The 17,322-nt window shown below is 35.4% G+C and overlaps 1 protein-coding gene across 3 annotated transcripts in view; it reads right to left on the bottom strand.

The window, feature by feature from the left end:
* Positions 1-10,227: 10,227 nt before the first annotated feature.
* Positions 10,228-17,322, bottom strand: part of LOC131045510 (cullin-3A) — a 102,747-nt gene continuing 95,652 nt past the window's right edge. For 2 of the 3 annotated variants that reach the window (XM_057979095.1, XM_057979096.2), the window contains one exon: positions 10,228-12,450. In XM_057979095.1, coding sequence (XP_057835078.1) covers positions 10,404-12,450 — 2,047 coding nt within the window. In that variant the 3' untranslated portion in view covers positions 10,228-10,403. Of the gene's footprint in view, positions 12,468-17,322 lie in introns of all 3 variants that reach the window. The other variant, XM_057979097.1, reaches the window with a different exon arrangement.

The following is a 17,322-nucleotide window of genomic DNA, read 5'->3' as shown; positions in this document are numbered from 1 at the left end:
TACAAAGCACCTTAGACTGAACAACAAAATTCAACATTGACAATAGACCATAATAATAGCCCATGCTACAAACCAGCAAGGAATGATAGTCGTCTCAATGTTCACAACCCAACCATGCTAGTCATATGGAGGGCTAATGTTGATTGCCAGGTTGTCTGCTAAAAAAAGGCAGTGCTCCAATATATTTCTAAATACGCATCAAAAACTGAACGCAAATTAGATAGCTATACTAACATGTTAAAACGAATTGTTGCATCAACAAATACAGAAGATACAATTCTCTTAGCATATCAGAGATTTATGATGGCCATTATTGTTGATAGGGACATTATTGCTCAAACAACTTGCAATATGTTGTTGAAACTCCCCTTGATCTCCTGCACACATCAATTTGTCAGCCTCAATGTTGGAAAAAAAATCTTCCAGCGTATAATAAACTGTGATGAAGCTTCTTAGCCATGCATTTCTTTCATTTCCAGTTACATGAGAAGACCGTCTGAGTTATCAAACCTAACTTTGCTTCATTCAGCCAGCAATATACATACAACCAACAACGCAAAACAAGTAAATGGCAAAAAAGAAAACTAACAATGATTGTAAATGTCTTCTCCCAATTCAAATCCTTGCCTGCAGAAGATGATAGTACATTTGAATCTTTCTGTTGGAGTGAATTACTTTTGTACAAGCCTTTTTGCAACATTCCTCTACACATAGGTACATCAAGTGATAAAATTATACTGAATTGGAAACAACTTCAAAGTACTCATTACACCCGATGGCATGTTAATGGAATTGAAGAACATTCCACTGCTGAAAATAGTGAAGACTTGCAGTTCCAAGATATTCCACAATCTACTAATGAAGAACTTTACGAGTGGGAGTTCCTGTCAGAAATGGGAGCTTCAAACAGCTTTGATGTTGCTACTCTTCAAATTCTTGGCAAGCGTGATTATGACCTCCACTTTAATTGGAGTGAATCCGTACCTAATGAATTCCTTCATAGCATAGCCCCTCAATTCGTTTCAATGGAAAAAAGCCAATCGGTTGGCACCCTTGCCAACATTCACTCAAGTACCCCTAATACTTTTGAGCTTGCAACAAATCAAAAAATTGCAATTGATATTATAACCTCCCACGCTGCACAAAACCTGAATATCTCACCATTACGATTGATCATTCAAGGCACAACAGGTACTGGGAAATCATTTCTTATTGGCTGTATACAGAATAAGTTAAATTTCCATTTAGATCCAAAGCAATACCCATTTTTTGTGCTTGCACCAACAGGTGTATCCACATATAACATTCAAGCTACAACAATCCATGTTGCCCTCCGCATACCTATTCAAGAATATCGTCCTTTAACAGGGCATTCCTTATTAATGTTTCAAGAGCAATGCAAACATTTACGGTACATTTTGATTAATGAAATGAGTTTTCTTGGCCCACAATTACTCATCAAGTTTGATAACAGATTGCAATAAGCATTTCCCTCCAAAAAACATGAACCATTTGCAGTCCTCTCAGTTGTGTTGGTTGGTGACCTTGCACAGCTACCCCCAGTTATGGACAAACCATTGTATGCATCCCTATCAAAAACACTCACTTTATGGCACTCCTTCACTGATGTTGTCACCTTAGATGTTTCTTTCCACCAACAAGGTGTGTCCCCATCACAGATGCAGTTTCGTGACCTTTTGCTAAATGTACGCAACACAACACCACTGCAATCAGACTGGGAAACTTTGTAGATGTGCTCAACACATGGTTTGACACTTGATCGAAACAACCACTTCGACCAAAAAAAACATTTATTTGCAACCAATGCAACTTCAAACTCACACAATATTAAAATGTTAAAGCAATTGCACTCACCCATTGCGCGTGCAACAACAATCATAGCACATCACAGAGAAAAACAAACTCACCAAGATGAACAACTCTCATTTGAAATTCTTCTTTCTATAGACCAGCAAGTCATGCTCATTGCAAATTTATGGATAGAAGTTGGTCTTGTGAATGGTTCTTTGGGACAAATCAAAATGATTGTCTACGATGTAGGTTCTAAACCACCAAATTTACCAAAATATGTTGTTGTCCTCTTCCAACATTATACTGGACCACCATGGGATGTTGCAAATCCAAAACATGTTCCCATTCCACCAATTACTAGAGGAAACCGCACACAAATTCCACTAACGATGGCATGGGGTATTACTATTCATAAATCACGGGGACTGACACTAGACTTTTCTACAATTGACAATGGAAAAAAAGAGAAATAAGGTCTCACGTTCACAGCATTGTCTCGAGTAAAATCAATTGAACACCTCTCAATTCACCCGCCTTTCACTTACCAAAGGTACTCGAAGTTGCAAGGTGCTCCATCAACCATTTCAAGAAAGAATGAAGAAGCTTGTTTGTTGAAGCTTCGTCAGATCACAAAGGAAAATTACTTGCAAAAAAATCCAGCACAGGTACTGCAACCACAACGTCTATAGCCTTTTGCATAGCATATATCTTCTTCCATGCATTGCCACACATTATAACTCTTGCATCTTGCAGGGTCAGCAACAAATGTAAATGGTTCCATCACAGCAAGAACTTGCCTTTCTCATTGTTATTCGCATTCAAAAAATGCAGGTTCGCACATCACATCCACTCACACTTCACATTGTTCTCATTGCTTCTATATACCCTCCTTATAATGTTTACTCCCTACAATTACAGTATCTCATATCTTACTAAAACTTCTCTCGTGTTCTTCTACTTGCAGGCCATCAAAAAAGAAATCATTTTAAACCACACATGATACAAGGGTATCTCAATCTCTTTGACCTTTGCGTTCAATGATGCTAACTTTTGTTTGTACTTCTCATCTTGTTTGCAGATTTCACAACCACCATAAAGTTTTTTCAGACATATCATCCACCACGCTTTCAACAATTGTAAGTACCTTCCTTTCCTATTCTTTTCAATCTCCAAGTGTTACCAGTTTCAATTATTTAATGCACCTACAATGTTCTAATAAAATTTTATTTCTCGCAGGTACGCAATGGTGACTTAAATTTAGTCTACAAAACCAAGCAACAACATACAGTACAATACAACATCAACAACTACTCAATACTTTGATTCAACTTTGCAACCAATATTTAACATAACATTAATTATGTACTTCACAAATATATACCTTAAATGGTTGTATAACATGTTGGCAATGCCATCATGGGGGTTGGAGGGTGGCTAACTTATATTTTTTGGGACCAACACATTAAATTGGTTGGGTTTTATACAGTCTAAAATAGAAAACATTTGTAATAACTACTTTATATTGCTCTTTAGTACTGTACATCATGTTGCCTTCTGCAACATGGGGGTTGGTGGGTGGTTAACTTCAGATTTTGGGAACAACTGAAAACATTGGTTGGGTTATGTACAATTTCATATTTTCATATATATAAAGTTTGCACTTTTCTTTTCCTTTAATTCCTTTCACCTTTTCCTTTAATTGCTTTCTTTATGTATGATGCTTCTACAAACCCACCTATCTGCCTCTTGTTGTAGGCAACTACTAGTTATATGCAGTAAGTGATCTCTTAAGTAGGCAACATGAATTAATTAGGAGAAATTTTTCATGCATGCTTAGGAAATTTGTTTGATTCTTTTAAAATTGTTGTTTTTGTTTTTCTCAATTTTAATTGTGTAAAACTTTTTTACATCAAAAAAGTTTTACAGAGTTGAGATCCAGAAAAACAAAAAAAACAATGGGATTGTGGAAATCTAATGTCATTGATCTTCTAAAATTGCCCAAATTTATACATAAAAAGAAAGGAGAGACCGAAATCAAGGAAGCAAAAATATAAAACATGGAGGCAAAGAGGAAATTGGGAAAGAGAAATTTGAATTGCAATGGAGGACCATTCTTGGTGAACAACAATGCTTATGGCCAGAATTCGTTTGACCATACTACCCTACCCTCTCAAATCTTATAATTCGCAGTTGTTTTGAAAGAGATTAAATAGAAGCATTGTTGTTAAATTGATTGAATATTAAAATTATTAGGAATTCTTCTCTTTTGTTGGTTTGGATTAACCATTCTATACGCCTATCCTTTATTGTGGGTGCCATGAATCTAAATTAAGTATTCTTATGTAGTGGATGCCAGTTCGTTTCTGGCATTTGTTGATTTACTGTCAGACCTGTTTACGCCTATACGCTTGGATGTTGGCAAAGATTCTGAAATTTGGCTATACGCCTATCGACTGCATTTGCTTGAAAGATTCTAAAATCCTTGCAATGTTTAACCTATATATAAATATGTAAATTTTTCCACTCTTAATCATTATATTCTATAACTGAAATCACAAGTGGCTTTCAATAAAATTTATGAGAGTATTGTCATATATACAATAAATTAAAAACAATGCTAATCCTACCCAAATCCATGTTCAAAAGGGATGAGTCTGGTAATATCGTTGGAGTAAATTCCTTAATAAAGAGATTGTTGTTTTTATAGGATTCAATTAACACTTGGTTGTAGTTTAGATTGGATTCTTTGGGATGGCTTACATTTTTTAATGTTCATAATGATAAGTAAGAGACAATATTCTGAGTTAATAGATGGTTCTTTTAAAATAACAAAGATTATCTTTCATTATAATATTTGAATTATGAATAGTAATAAATTTAAATATAAATTGAAATGGATTTTAGACGTTAAGTGTTGATCCACTATCTTTGTTTCATATATTGGAGGATACAATTGTAATATTTGACTTGAATGTTCTTGGACATTGACTTTAAGTTTTGATGCATGATTGTATTCTGATGATTGAATCCATAATCACTTTGGTTTCTTTGTGTTTGAGGTGGAACTTGACTCTATCAAAAAGAAACAGATAGTTAAGTTGTTTCTTCTATCTATAATGTATGTTATATGCATTTTGTGTGCCCATGATATCGTTACATTAGAGTTAGAATTTGGATATATGATGTCGCACAAATTCTATTACTCTTGTCAATGTCACATTGTTAGTCTTCCTCGTGTTGGGCAGGGTATCTTTCGTGTCATCAAAGATTTCGGGGAAGTGTAACTACTTCGTGGTGGGGTGGAAACGTGCTCTGACAATGTTCTCGCATGTGATGTGCTCGAGGGAGAGATATGTGAGGAGTTCCTGTCAGGGTGACCATCATGATTTGGTTATTTATTGTATTTGATTTTGTGGTCCATTCTAAAGGTATATGTTTCCTTATGTCTATCTTGTTGTCAGCTTGTGTAATTTGACTTTATATGTTGAAATGTAATTTCTTGTCTCTAACCCTCTGTATCTAAACATGTGGCAATGATTTATTCTTGATTATGTGTTTTTTTGTGAATTAAGATATTTTGATATTATGGTGGTCCTTACATTTGGTATCAGAGCGTGTTTCCACCCTACCACAAAGTAGTTACACTTCCTCAAAATATTTTATGACATGAAAGATACCCAACCCAACAATGCCTAGCAACCTTGAAACAATAGCCAAGAGGGAATCCGGTGCAATCCAATATATCTACATGCATTTGTTTGTATGAAATGCATGTATCCTACTATCGGGATATGGCAGAGCAACATATTAATAAATTTTGCTAGGCTAATTCCATCTATTTCAATGGACACATGGCTCTGGCCAAAGCACTTTCAATTATCTAGAAGGTCCTAAAAAGAGGACCGTCCTTCTCTATTATTCCATATTCGGCACCCATCCCAGAAACGTAAACCCAAAACACACAGAGAACTACCTTTCTAAAAAATAATTCACCTCAATATACATATAGCTCAATATTAATTACTTCAAACAATGTTCTACATCTTTTGAGACTTCATAAAAACCATGTTTTTGTTCAATCAAGATACTAATAAAATTTTAACATTGGTACATTCTCCGCTATCTACTCCCTTGTATATTTTATCAAAATTCAAGGTGAACATGATAGAGAACAACAGTTAACACAACATAGGACTAGCGATATCAAACATTTAGAATAGCCACCTTGATATTTTTTAAAGAAAAACATGAGGGGAAATTATCAAATTCAACATTAAATCACAATGTGCATAACTCAACAATAAATCAACTGTGAACAATGTTCACAAGATAGACATATGAAATAGTTTGGTGACTAAAACGCTCATAAGAAAATTCAAAACATAATGCTAGTCCTTACATCACAAAGAACATTTTCATCAATAACCAGAAATAAGTCATCAAACTTGAAATTTTTTCACATAATTGAGTGACTAACATCATTCACATGGAGGGAGTAAAAAGCTACACATAACCTTGCATCCAAGGTCCGCTAGAGAACACACCCAAACTCATGAAAAAAAAGAATGAGTCTTAAAGACTTCAATAATATATAAATATAAAAAATCAATCATCCTTAATCAAGTGTTCAAACTCAATTTGTAGACACTTATAGCCTTAGTGCATTAGTATAATATTATTATGCATGAATCAAACACCAATTGATTATACAACATAATCACAAATTTCAGTTTCTTTCTAACATCACACATGCAGAAGAACAATCATTTTACCTCAAATGCATTACTCACATTATAGAGTTCATACCTTCCAATCAAATTCAATGGATATGCAAACTTAAGCAAAAGTTGGACATTCATTGCAATCAAGAGAATGAACAAACATAACCAAGCACTTCAAGGTTCTATCAAACTTTTGCAACCTTAAACCAAACAAGGACGACCAAGAAGTCATGTGTTACACATATACATGCATACGATCCCAACACAAATATGCATACAAGAGGTATTTCCCTAAGAGCAATTATTTTTACCTCTATTAATTCTAAAGCAAGGGACATCTTTCCCTTTCTTGTCAAGTGTAACAAAATCTAGGAGGCTCTCTCCCTCACTACTCATGTCGATCCACATTGATTCAACTATTGACTCATGCAGCTAGCACTTGCACATAAAATACAACAAGCACTATTTAAATAGAGGGTTATGTGATCAGGTGTCACAACTCAACATAGTGAACTCAAGGCCCTAGTGTGGAACCTAGAGCTTTGATACCAAATGTAAGGACCACCATGATATCAAAAATATCTTAATTCACAAAAAAAACACATAATCAATAATAAATCATTGCCACGTGTTTAGATATACAAGGTTAGAGATAGACATAAGGAAACATATACCTTTACAATAGACCACAAAGTCAAATACAATAAATAACCAAATCATGATGACCACCCTAACAGGAACTACATACCATACGTCCACCAAGGTGGGCCCAAACCGGCATTAACACTGTTAGGGCCAAGTGGGGATTTGAACCTCGATTGCACCATTAACAATGCAACCACTTGACCACCACACCACAAGGTGATCCCCCATTTGCTAGCAAATATTACATGCTACACTACATTCTGTTATTTTAGAAAAACTTTTCATTTGAACAATTCATAGACTAAACTCTATTTTATTTGTTCTCTATATCTCTATGCTATGGAAATACCATTAAATTTCAGAAACAAGTAATTTATCTCCTTTTCTACATTTTTTTACACTTTTTCTTAATTAAATCCAATTTTCCCCAATTTTAACTCTGATATTTTTTAAAAAATCTTATACTTTTCGTTTGCTGATTTTTCCACCAAAAGATTTTTGCTGCTCTGGTCAATAGTTTGTCTGAGTGTCAATGTGCTTTTGGGCTCATGCTCACTGTCAAAGACATCTTTTATATTTCTATTAGTAAAGATTTTTCTATTTCTCATTTACGAGTTTCAATTTTGTTAATTGTGTTTATTTCTTATGTCGGAAAATGTTAGATTATTATAGCATTCATAATAGAACTGATACAAATGAGGTCTATATGGGAGTAATCGGTGATGATAATTGCATGAACGGTAGTTTTTCAGTCATGTTTATGACTATCACCTTATCACTGAACCGTACATCAGCCTCTAGCAAATTTAGCCAATGAAATATGGTTGGCATCTAATTCTTGCATGAAAATCTATGGAAGAAGTCTGCCTAGAGAATTTTCATACCGGAAAAATAGTGATTTAACCAGCATCTTCGTAATTAAAATATTCTCCATAGAAGTAACAGTGTTTAACTTAAAAATTCTCAATTCTGAGGAACATTTTGACAATCTCTTTCTGCAATGTGAAAAAAGTTCTGTAAGATACTGATGAAACTGCCTAGCCAGACTAATTTGATATAAGAGACTTCCCTTCGGAAGTCCACATAGGGGTTATTTTTTCCATTAATCTTGCATATAACAAATTTCTTTTTATTTTCATGATTTGCATTAAAGACTCCTGTATTTGCAAGAAGGGTTTCGGAAATCCACATGGGGGTTATTTTTTCAAATTAATCTTGCATATAACAAATGACTTATTTTTATTTTCATGATTTGCATTAAAGAGAAAGAAGGGTTTGTTGATTTACGCCACAATTTTACTAAGGGGTGATATAACCTTCTGCTTGCATGATTGTTACCTTTGGTGGCGGATATGATAACACTGTAATATTTTATTATTTCTTATTTATTTCAGTGTTCTATGTATTCATGATTTTGTATATGACCATTGCTTTGGCATTAGGGTTTTGTTAGTCGACCCCAAGTAAATGGCTTCAAGGAATTAAGAATTATGGAACAAATCATCAACTGGTAGGGCACACCAGTTGGCTTGTAGATCGCCTGTAATTAGACAATATGTAGTGCATCACATGATAACCACTGCGAGCTACAAAGGACCCCAAAGCGTGAATCCAAGAGTACTTGATGTGTCAAACCAGGAACGAGAAGGCTAATAAATAAAATTGCACTTTTACCCCAAAGCTATGTGTGAATTTCTCCGTAAAGTTGCATTTCCGTTGACAGCTTTTGTTACCAATAATGCCCTACAATCTACCTATTACTTAATAGGTCATAATGTGAAATCATTCTTTACCTAAACAAATTATATGTTAAGACTCGGGAATGTTATAATATGATTGACTAGTGGTTTTTTGCCACTTGAAGACTAATATGATTGACGGAGCATGTTTGCCACAACGATTTGTTAATTGGAATTTATACCCTTCTCATTAATTCAAGATAGCATAGTCACCGGCGTTGAATCCAATTATTTCTGATCTCAACAGGATAGATACTTTCACAAATACTTAAAACGTCATTTTACATAGCTTCGATATAGGGAAGACATCCCAGTTGTCTTTCAGTTTCTAGTCGAGTGATTAGTATATTATTATTGTCCTAGAAGAAGAATTTAAGTTGTCTTAACGGCAAGAAGAAAAATGGTGTCAGATAGCCCACGTAGAACCGAGTCCATTGAGTGAAGAATAACAAGGCATATAGTTACAAACAGCTTAGCTTGTGGGCATTAATTTCGAAATTCAAATTCAAAAGTTTATAAAGAAAAAGTTTCGATGAAGATTTATTGTGTAATCCTGCAAATTTGCTTACACGTCTTTTGGGTAATGCCTATATTTGAAGTCCATTTCTAATTACTCATAAACTCCAACCGTTCCAAATGCACAACAGACTGCAATAAAATGATTGACATTACCTCATCCCTGCAAGTATGAGGAACAAAGAGCACTAAATTGATAAGCTATTTTAACCAACACCGAACTGTGGCACATCACTCCACAGACAGATCTGTGAGCATGTGCATCAAATTGCTTAATAATTCTTAGATACTTAATAGCAGATAGGAGGAACAGAAACGCTACTCAACAAGTGAATAACAAAATAATGTCATTTTTTTAATACCATTCCCCATATGATGGGATGAATTTGACTGGAATATCCCATTATATCAGATTGTTATGACCCAAACAGATAGAAATTTTCCTAAAATAAACATATATAACCATTCATGTCTATCATAATTGCAACTCAAGCTTTAGAATGATTCACAACCCAAAACATATGAACATTTGCAGGAGTTATTTTGATGCATTCAAACCAAAAAGTTGAGCTTGAGTACATGTATCTATCATGTTTCAGACAAATAACCACTGAAAATATTGATTGGCTTGAGAAACAGATCTAACTCTTTTAATTGAAAGCCCAATTGGATGTCAGGTTAATAGCATAGAAACTGACATAAGACTCAGCACAACCATCATACAGTAGCTTATATAAAAGTAGATATAGCTTAAATGAAGAGAATTATCTTTAAAACCATTCAAGAAAAGGATATGACAATTTATCGTATCCTTCTTGTGTAAATCATATTTAAATGTCCAAAGATAAGGAAATTACATCATTCAGAGCAATCTTGCAGGTGACAACAATTTGCTAATCATGAAGTAAAGAACCTTGCTGCTCTGTCAATCAAATACATTTCAAAACATGAGTTAAATTTACATTAAATCTTAGGCAAGATACTTGTACAGTTTCCGATCTATCTTATCCCTTTCCAAGAACTCTCGTTCTATAAGTGACTCTATCCGTCTCTTTATTACTGCGGGGTTTGGCAAAAACCGTGCCTGTAACTGTTTGGTTACCTCAGCAACAATATTGTTATGGTCCAAAATGCGCCTTGCTTTCATAATCCTAACAATGGCAGCTTCAATTTGAGGTTTTCTGTCTTCCTCCACCTTCTGACGGGTCTCCTGCTTTTCTGGCTCACTCTCCCTGTGTGCAACAACAGTGCCAATTTTGACCTTGTAAAATTTGCAACTAAACTTCTCATTGAAGTAAAAGTTATCTTCTTCATTTATTTCTTTACACATAGGTTCCTTAGAAAGCACATTTCTTCCCTTTACACATGCAAGAGACTGCAAGCATCTTTTCAGATCTGAAGAAGGTATGTCCGTTGCTTCTGCAATTTCATTATAACTCAAGCAGTCTGCCGAATTAAAAAGCATAAGGACGCACATCTGATAAGTTGAGACATTGAGTTCATGCTTCTGACCTTTTGCAAAGATTGCCTTTAAATCTGCTGTGCCCATGTTTGTCTGCCATGTCAGCCTACGGCCAGAGTGAGTGCTTAGGTAGTATGCCTTAAACTTGTCACACACTGCCAAAATTTCTCTAGGCAAGTTGCACCTAGCACCAGCTTGTGTTGGCCATGAACCTGTAGTGAGAACTTGGACAGCCAAAGTAGGACCTTCATTGGCATCACCAGATGCACCCAACATTGAATTGAAACCGTGCAAAGTGTCCAGAGAAGTCTTCATGTCTGTAAACATACCTTCCAACTTTGAAGTAAACTGATAACCACACTCTGTTTTTAATCTCACTATTAGGCTTCTCTCTGCATCATCTGAAACAGTCTTTCCTGAGAGAAGTCTCTTAGCTAAGTGTTGTTTGTAATATTTTTCAAAGACATCCTTCTCTTGAAGATATCGAAACAACACCATCACTTTCTCCAAAACTGCCTCCACATCATCTTCATTGACTACTTTAAGGCCTTTCCGAAGCTTGTCATCAACAAACAGGGAAATAAACTCAGGAGACCTTGGATTTAAATTGATGAAGTACTCAAACGATGAATTCAAGGCATTTAGGAAGGTCTTGTCATTGTTGAATGACATGCTTATAATATTAGCATACTTGTCCTTTGCATCAAGAAGATGTTGCACAAAGTCCACTGGATCTTTCAGTCTCTCTGGATCAGTTACCAACTGCTTCCCTATCTCACGCAAATGAGAAGTCATTACATCTTGGATAGTGGTCAGTCCTGTAGGAACTCGGTGAAACAAGCTGTACATGCGACGTAAATCATCAAACCTGTCATCCACAAGCATGCTTACCAGTCCTGAATTTTCCATATGCACTAATCTCTGCATATGATTGTCTATCATTTCTTTCTCTACAACATTTGTAATCTTAGCCTCACTCTTTGCATCTAGATAGTGTGAAACCCTTTCTGTCTCTTCATTTAACCTTCTCTCAGCTTTCTTGAGATAGTCCCCACAATCGGAGCATTCAATGAACTGCTGAGATTCAATAGTATAAAAATTTGAAGCCTCGTCTAGAAAAGGTTTCTCAAAATCATCTTGATAAACAGAAGAACCTAGCTCTGTAAACATCTTGATAATATTGCGCATTAAACCTCGGTTGATGACTTCCCCTGTTCGTTCACAACGTACGAGCTCAAGAAGAGTACCCTGCAACCTATCCTTTATTTTCGGAGCATGGATGATATAATCCCTCCACAAATTTAGTCCTAGTTCATATACTGGGGTTTTGCGAGCATTTGTTACATATGTTCTGTCCATGTACATTAAAATATCTCTAATCATCTGCAATGCTTTGTTATGGTCCGCCCATTTTCTGTTTAACTCTTCCAAAAACAAACTCCCTTGTGCTCCATCGACTGCTTTGGCTATATCCTTCAGATGAACTGTCATTGTAGTCATAAGGCCAGAATACAGCTTGTCCCCATATTTATGAAGCACCATATTGTAAGCATTCCTGCATGCAAAAATACCCTAATAAAATTGATGTTGTTTTAGATTGTCACTTCCCCATTTCAAAAAATTGAGAAGCCCCCTAAAAATAATGAACAAATGCTTAAACAGATACAGTTGGGGACTGCTGACTGAAGCAACTATATAAATGTTGTAACAAGGTTGTTATTTCATGGTTGAGTTTCACACTAAATTTGTTAAATAAACCAGCCTGTACCCATGTAATTGGAAATTCCACAACACATCTGAAATTATTACCGCACGGAGAGGAACAAGGGAGATAGATAGATGCATAAACAACCAGGCTCAATCAATAGATGAACCAATCAAAATTGTAAAGAACGGATTGAGAGCAACTCCAAGGCAAGGAAAAACGAAATTTAAACAAAATGCACTATGAGACATAAGAAAATATCGTTGCCAACGAAATATACATAACTCCTTACAAACAATTCCAAGAAACGGACCAAGCTATGGTTGAAATAAAAACAATTTTTAATTGACACAAACTATCAAGAGGAATGGTTTGGATACCGTCAACTAAAAAATCATTACAAGAATTCCTTGCCAGTAATTCAAATTAAGGGAGATTGATATGGTTGCAGAAACTAATTCCAATAAGCACAAACTATTGGGTTATGTTGTTTGCTGTTTTTGATTGTGATCTGGTATTTATAATCCATTCTGCTCATTGTTGTTCACTGGAATGTTCTAACGTGCCACCAAATCTGAGTTGTTTTGAGAACTAATAGCCCTAACCTAGCAATTTTGAAGTTACTAAAAAGCCTAGGGCTTTTTTATTTTATATTAAAAAATGTTTGCTAGGATAAATAGGTTTGGTGTTAAAACAAAGTCCTCATCCCTCATCAAGTCTCCCTGTGTCTATGTTCAAATTTATAGAGAGAAATGAAAAATGGAAATTCAATCCAGAAGATTGAATGCATCTGTTTCCAGATAAGTGTATGAAGAATGATGAAAATGATTGGATAAGAAACTTCGGTGGATATAATTTTCAAGCTGAAACATTTCCTTCAAAAAGGAAACTTACCATCCCATGGAAAAAAAATGATATGGCATCAAACTGTTCACAACTCATTCACAACCAGATTTACCATGACACGTGATACAACAAGAAAATGGGATGTTATTTTAAAATAGGACAGGAGCCTATGAATATGGATATGGCTAAACTATATCTAAGTTAGACACCTAAAGATGTTAGCATAGGGAAAGAGTCCCATCAAACACGAGTTTCATTGAGTAATTGTATTGATGGCAATGGGGCACTCATAGTAACCTCAATGTTAAAACTTAAATGAGGAAAAACAGAGTGAAACATTTCAAATGGGAATGTACAACAGGCAAACAACAAAAAGGTTTTAATCATTTGCAAAATATCACAATAATTAATATCAATTAGAATTCCTAAACACCAAAGAACAGCCCAGCAAGATAATCTGAAGTAAGGCAGTGAAAATGTCATGAAAATGACCTGATTTCTAGCTCCAATGGACAAATGTTGGCTAATTTTGGCAGAACATACAGGAAGTTGTAAGATTGATGGTATGTTCCTCTCAAAGCCCAAAAAAAAGCAAAATGGGATTGCTAAATGATGCAAGTCAATGACTATGTTCAATTTTCAAAATTATTGAGGAAGAAACAATAACCCCCAATGGATAAGGCAGAAAAGGCAAAAAAAAACCTAAAAATGAGCATGATTTGAAAATAGAGATCTTACTACAGGAAAAGAGCACTGATCCAAAATGAATGGGTTAAGTTAGTGAAACCAACTAATTTGGTTGTTAAGATGTTCTCATGAAGACTCTCAAAAAATATTGGCTGCTGCTGAGTTCATCACTGAGCAGCTGATTCAGCAGACAACTTTCAACCATTATCAAAACCATCCCATATAAGACGAAAGACAGAGCCTAGGGATTTGAAAAAGCTGAAACATTCCAAATTTAAGAACTCCAAGTACTGAAGACAGCTGGGCTCACCTCTGATGTTTCTTGTAACTCATGTTCATTAATACCTGCAAGATAGATCATTGTAATTAGTTCCGCCTAGTGTTTCTCAATGAGTTGATCGAATGAAGCTTATGTTGCTTCTGCCTTTGATACTTTGGGCAGTTATACTGTGATTAATGCAGTGTGAGAGCAATTGCTAGGTTTGTAAGGTGTTTGGAAATTGCTATTTGTGCGAGATAAGTTCATGACGGCCTTGAGAAAACAGTGGACCATTATCATAGACTTATACTTCAAGAGATAGTAGCTTGAGAAGGAGGTCCCTCACTCTTTTGGAGTTTTCTCTCATTTTGAATTTCTCTAGGTCAATTGCTCTTGTAACTATGCTATCTATTTTGATTACACATGCTGCATTTCGTGTATTTGCACTTAACAATGTCAAATTTGGTACAAAGTGATTGCTTTTCCTAGATTATGCATAAGAACCATCAACTTAGTCAATCAATGTATACTAAGATCAGCATTGATGAATTATACAGTGGACTATCCACACTAATAGTGGATTGGATAAGTAACAAAGCAGGTTTTCTTGAATTTTATGGTTGATTTTTTATGTGACCATGTTTGCATATTTATGCCCATCACTAAAACAAGTAGGAATTTTGTTAGGATCCTCACATATAATAAAAAAACTAAGTTGCTGGTTCTGGTACAAAGTCAGGAATGGATACGGGGTGCTGGCATGTCAGTACAACAAAAAAGTTTTCTCTTGGGTAGGATATGTTTGGGTATTGTCGATGTGTGTTTTATGCACATGCAAGCATCAGAATAAAATACCAAAGTACTTTACCCTCTCTTGAACAAAATCACCTCAAATGCTAAGGGTAGGATCAACTAAAATGATTCCAAGTTTTCTACAGTCAGGTCCTGATGAGTGGGTAACTCAATGGTCGATGTGAATTGTTGTTTTCACTTGGGGGCTTACGCAATTGTTCATATCAACTTCGCTTATCATGAATGTGGAATAGGTGTGCTGATAACTTAGGATTTAACAATTAATCTCTTGAAACTATTCTAACAAGAATTTTCTAAAAAAAAGGCAAAAAGAATAGGATTTAGGAATTCTATTCTAAGGCCTAGAATGCAAGAAGTGATAAACAAATTCATTGAAATCAAACTAGGCAAGGTCTCACCATCAAGTCGAACAGCTTGAAACAAGCTTAGTGCAATCATCTAAGGTGTATGTCATAGATTTTCAAATTACTACCACAAACATTGATAGCATTCAAGTCAATGCATAACAATGGACGTATAATAATTATAGTTAATCTTGCATAAACTTCTAGTTGACCACGCAAGGCACACTTACAATCAACAAGAGGCTTGTGGTATGGATTCATGGATTCCACACAAATACATTCAACAAATTCTTTCATTCAACCTAACAAACTTGAAAGCAAATTCTAATCTAAAATTTAAATCTAACTTGGAGGAATTGAGAACCTTGAATGCAAGACAACACTTAAAACAAAAATCAACATAAATTCGAACAATGATTTGTATTCAAATTTGTCGCATCTACCAGCAATTCTCAAAAATCTCTCTTACAAATGAGAGGCAATTGCGTTTATATAGAGCCTCAAAAGAAATGAATGGCCAAAGATTCATTTTGAATCAAGGGCCAAGATCATACCAACACAGCCCTAAAGTTGCCCTAATTAGGGTTTACATAAAAAATAGAGCCACCAACATATGGCCCAATAAAATAATGCCTAATCATCTAGTAGGGAATCTTCTAGAAAATTCCCTCTACATCTCTTTCTCTCACAGCATATTCCAAGAATCTAGCCAATACAGAATCTAACTACTCCATGGAAATGCTAGACATAGTATCCAGTTGCACATCAATCACATCCAATGCATCAGAACAAGCATCCAAAGTATTCTCCCAATCTGGTACAAGCTTCTGCAAACCCTAGACATGAATCAACAAGGAAACCAAATCATCTATCTGATTCTTCTTCAAAGAATCCAATTGATTGAAGTACATGAACTTCATCTTGTCACGCAATTCTTCTAAGTGTAGACCACTAGCAACACTGACATCTAACCCCAACAACTCCTCAATGGATGCAAGGATCTTCGATTGTATCTCCTAAATTGATCCTTCCATATCTGCACAATCCTTCCGTGCATGCTCAAATGTGGATTTCTTCATGGCCAATGCACAATACCAACCATGGAAATCGTATCTATCCCCATCATGCACAACTTTTTCTCGAATCAATGTGGACATAGGAATCTTCTTCATCACTCTGAGGCGAGGAATGGTCTTATCCTTAATAGGCTGGAAATCCTCCCAAACTCCCTCCAGATACTGAATTCTGAATGTGAGACCCATTGTCCTATCAAATGTCTAGACAAACTGACTAAGGAAATCATCCGCTTGCCTCTTCAAATATTCTATCCATTTACCAAATTTTGCATCTGTATTCCTCGTAGCCTCATAATCAGCATGTAGTCCACGATCAACTACAATAGGGGAAACAAAGGCAAGATTCTCACGCCTCATCCTTGCAATGTATTCTCTTAAGTCTAAGTTCTCTTCCTTGTATTCTTCTTTCTTCTCTATCTCCCTATCCAACCTCACATTGATTGCCTTGAGAGTATCACCAACTTCCTGGAACTCTTGATCTTTTGTAGTTCTTCCAAGTGCAATCGAAGTAATCTGGAAATCCATAGGAGTAGCAACATCTCTAGTTACATCATCAATAGGGACAGCTACTTGTGCAATCCACATTCCAGTTTCATCTCTAGTTATGTTCGAAAGTATCTTAGCCCTTTTAGGTTCCTTTTCCTTATTCCTCCTGGCTAAGTAATCATCAATATCATCAATAGGATGAGCCTCAACA

This window comes from Cryptomeria japonica, chromosome 10, assembly GCF_030272615.1.
Source record: "Cryptomeria japonica chromosome 10, Sugi_1.0, whole genome shotgun sequence".
NCBI classification, from domain to species: domain Eukaryota; kingdom Viridiplantae; phylum Streptophyta; class Pinopsida; order Cupressales; family Cupressaceae; genus Cryptomeria; species Cryptomeria japonica.
This window is presented reverse-complemented; position numbering and strand designations above follow the sequence as displayed.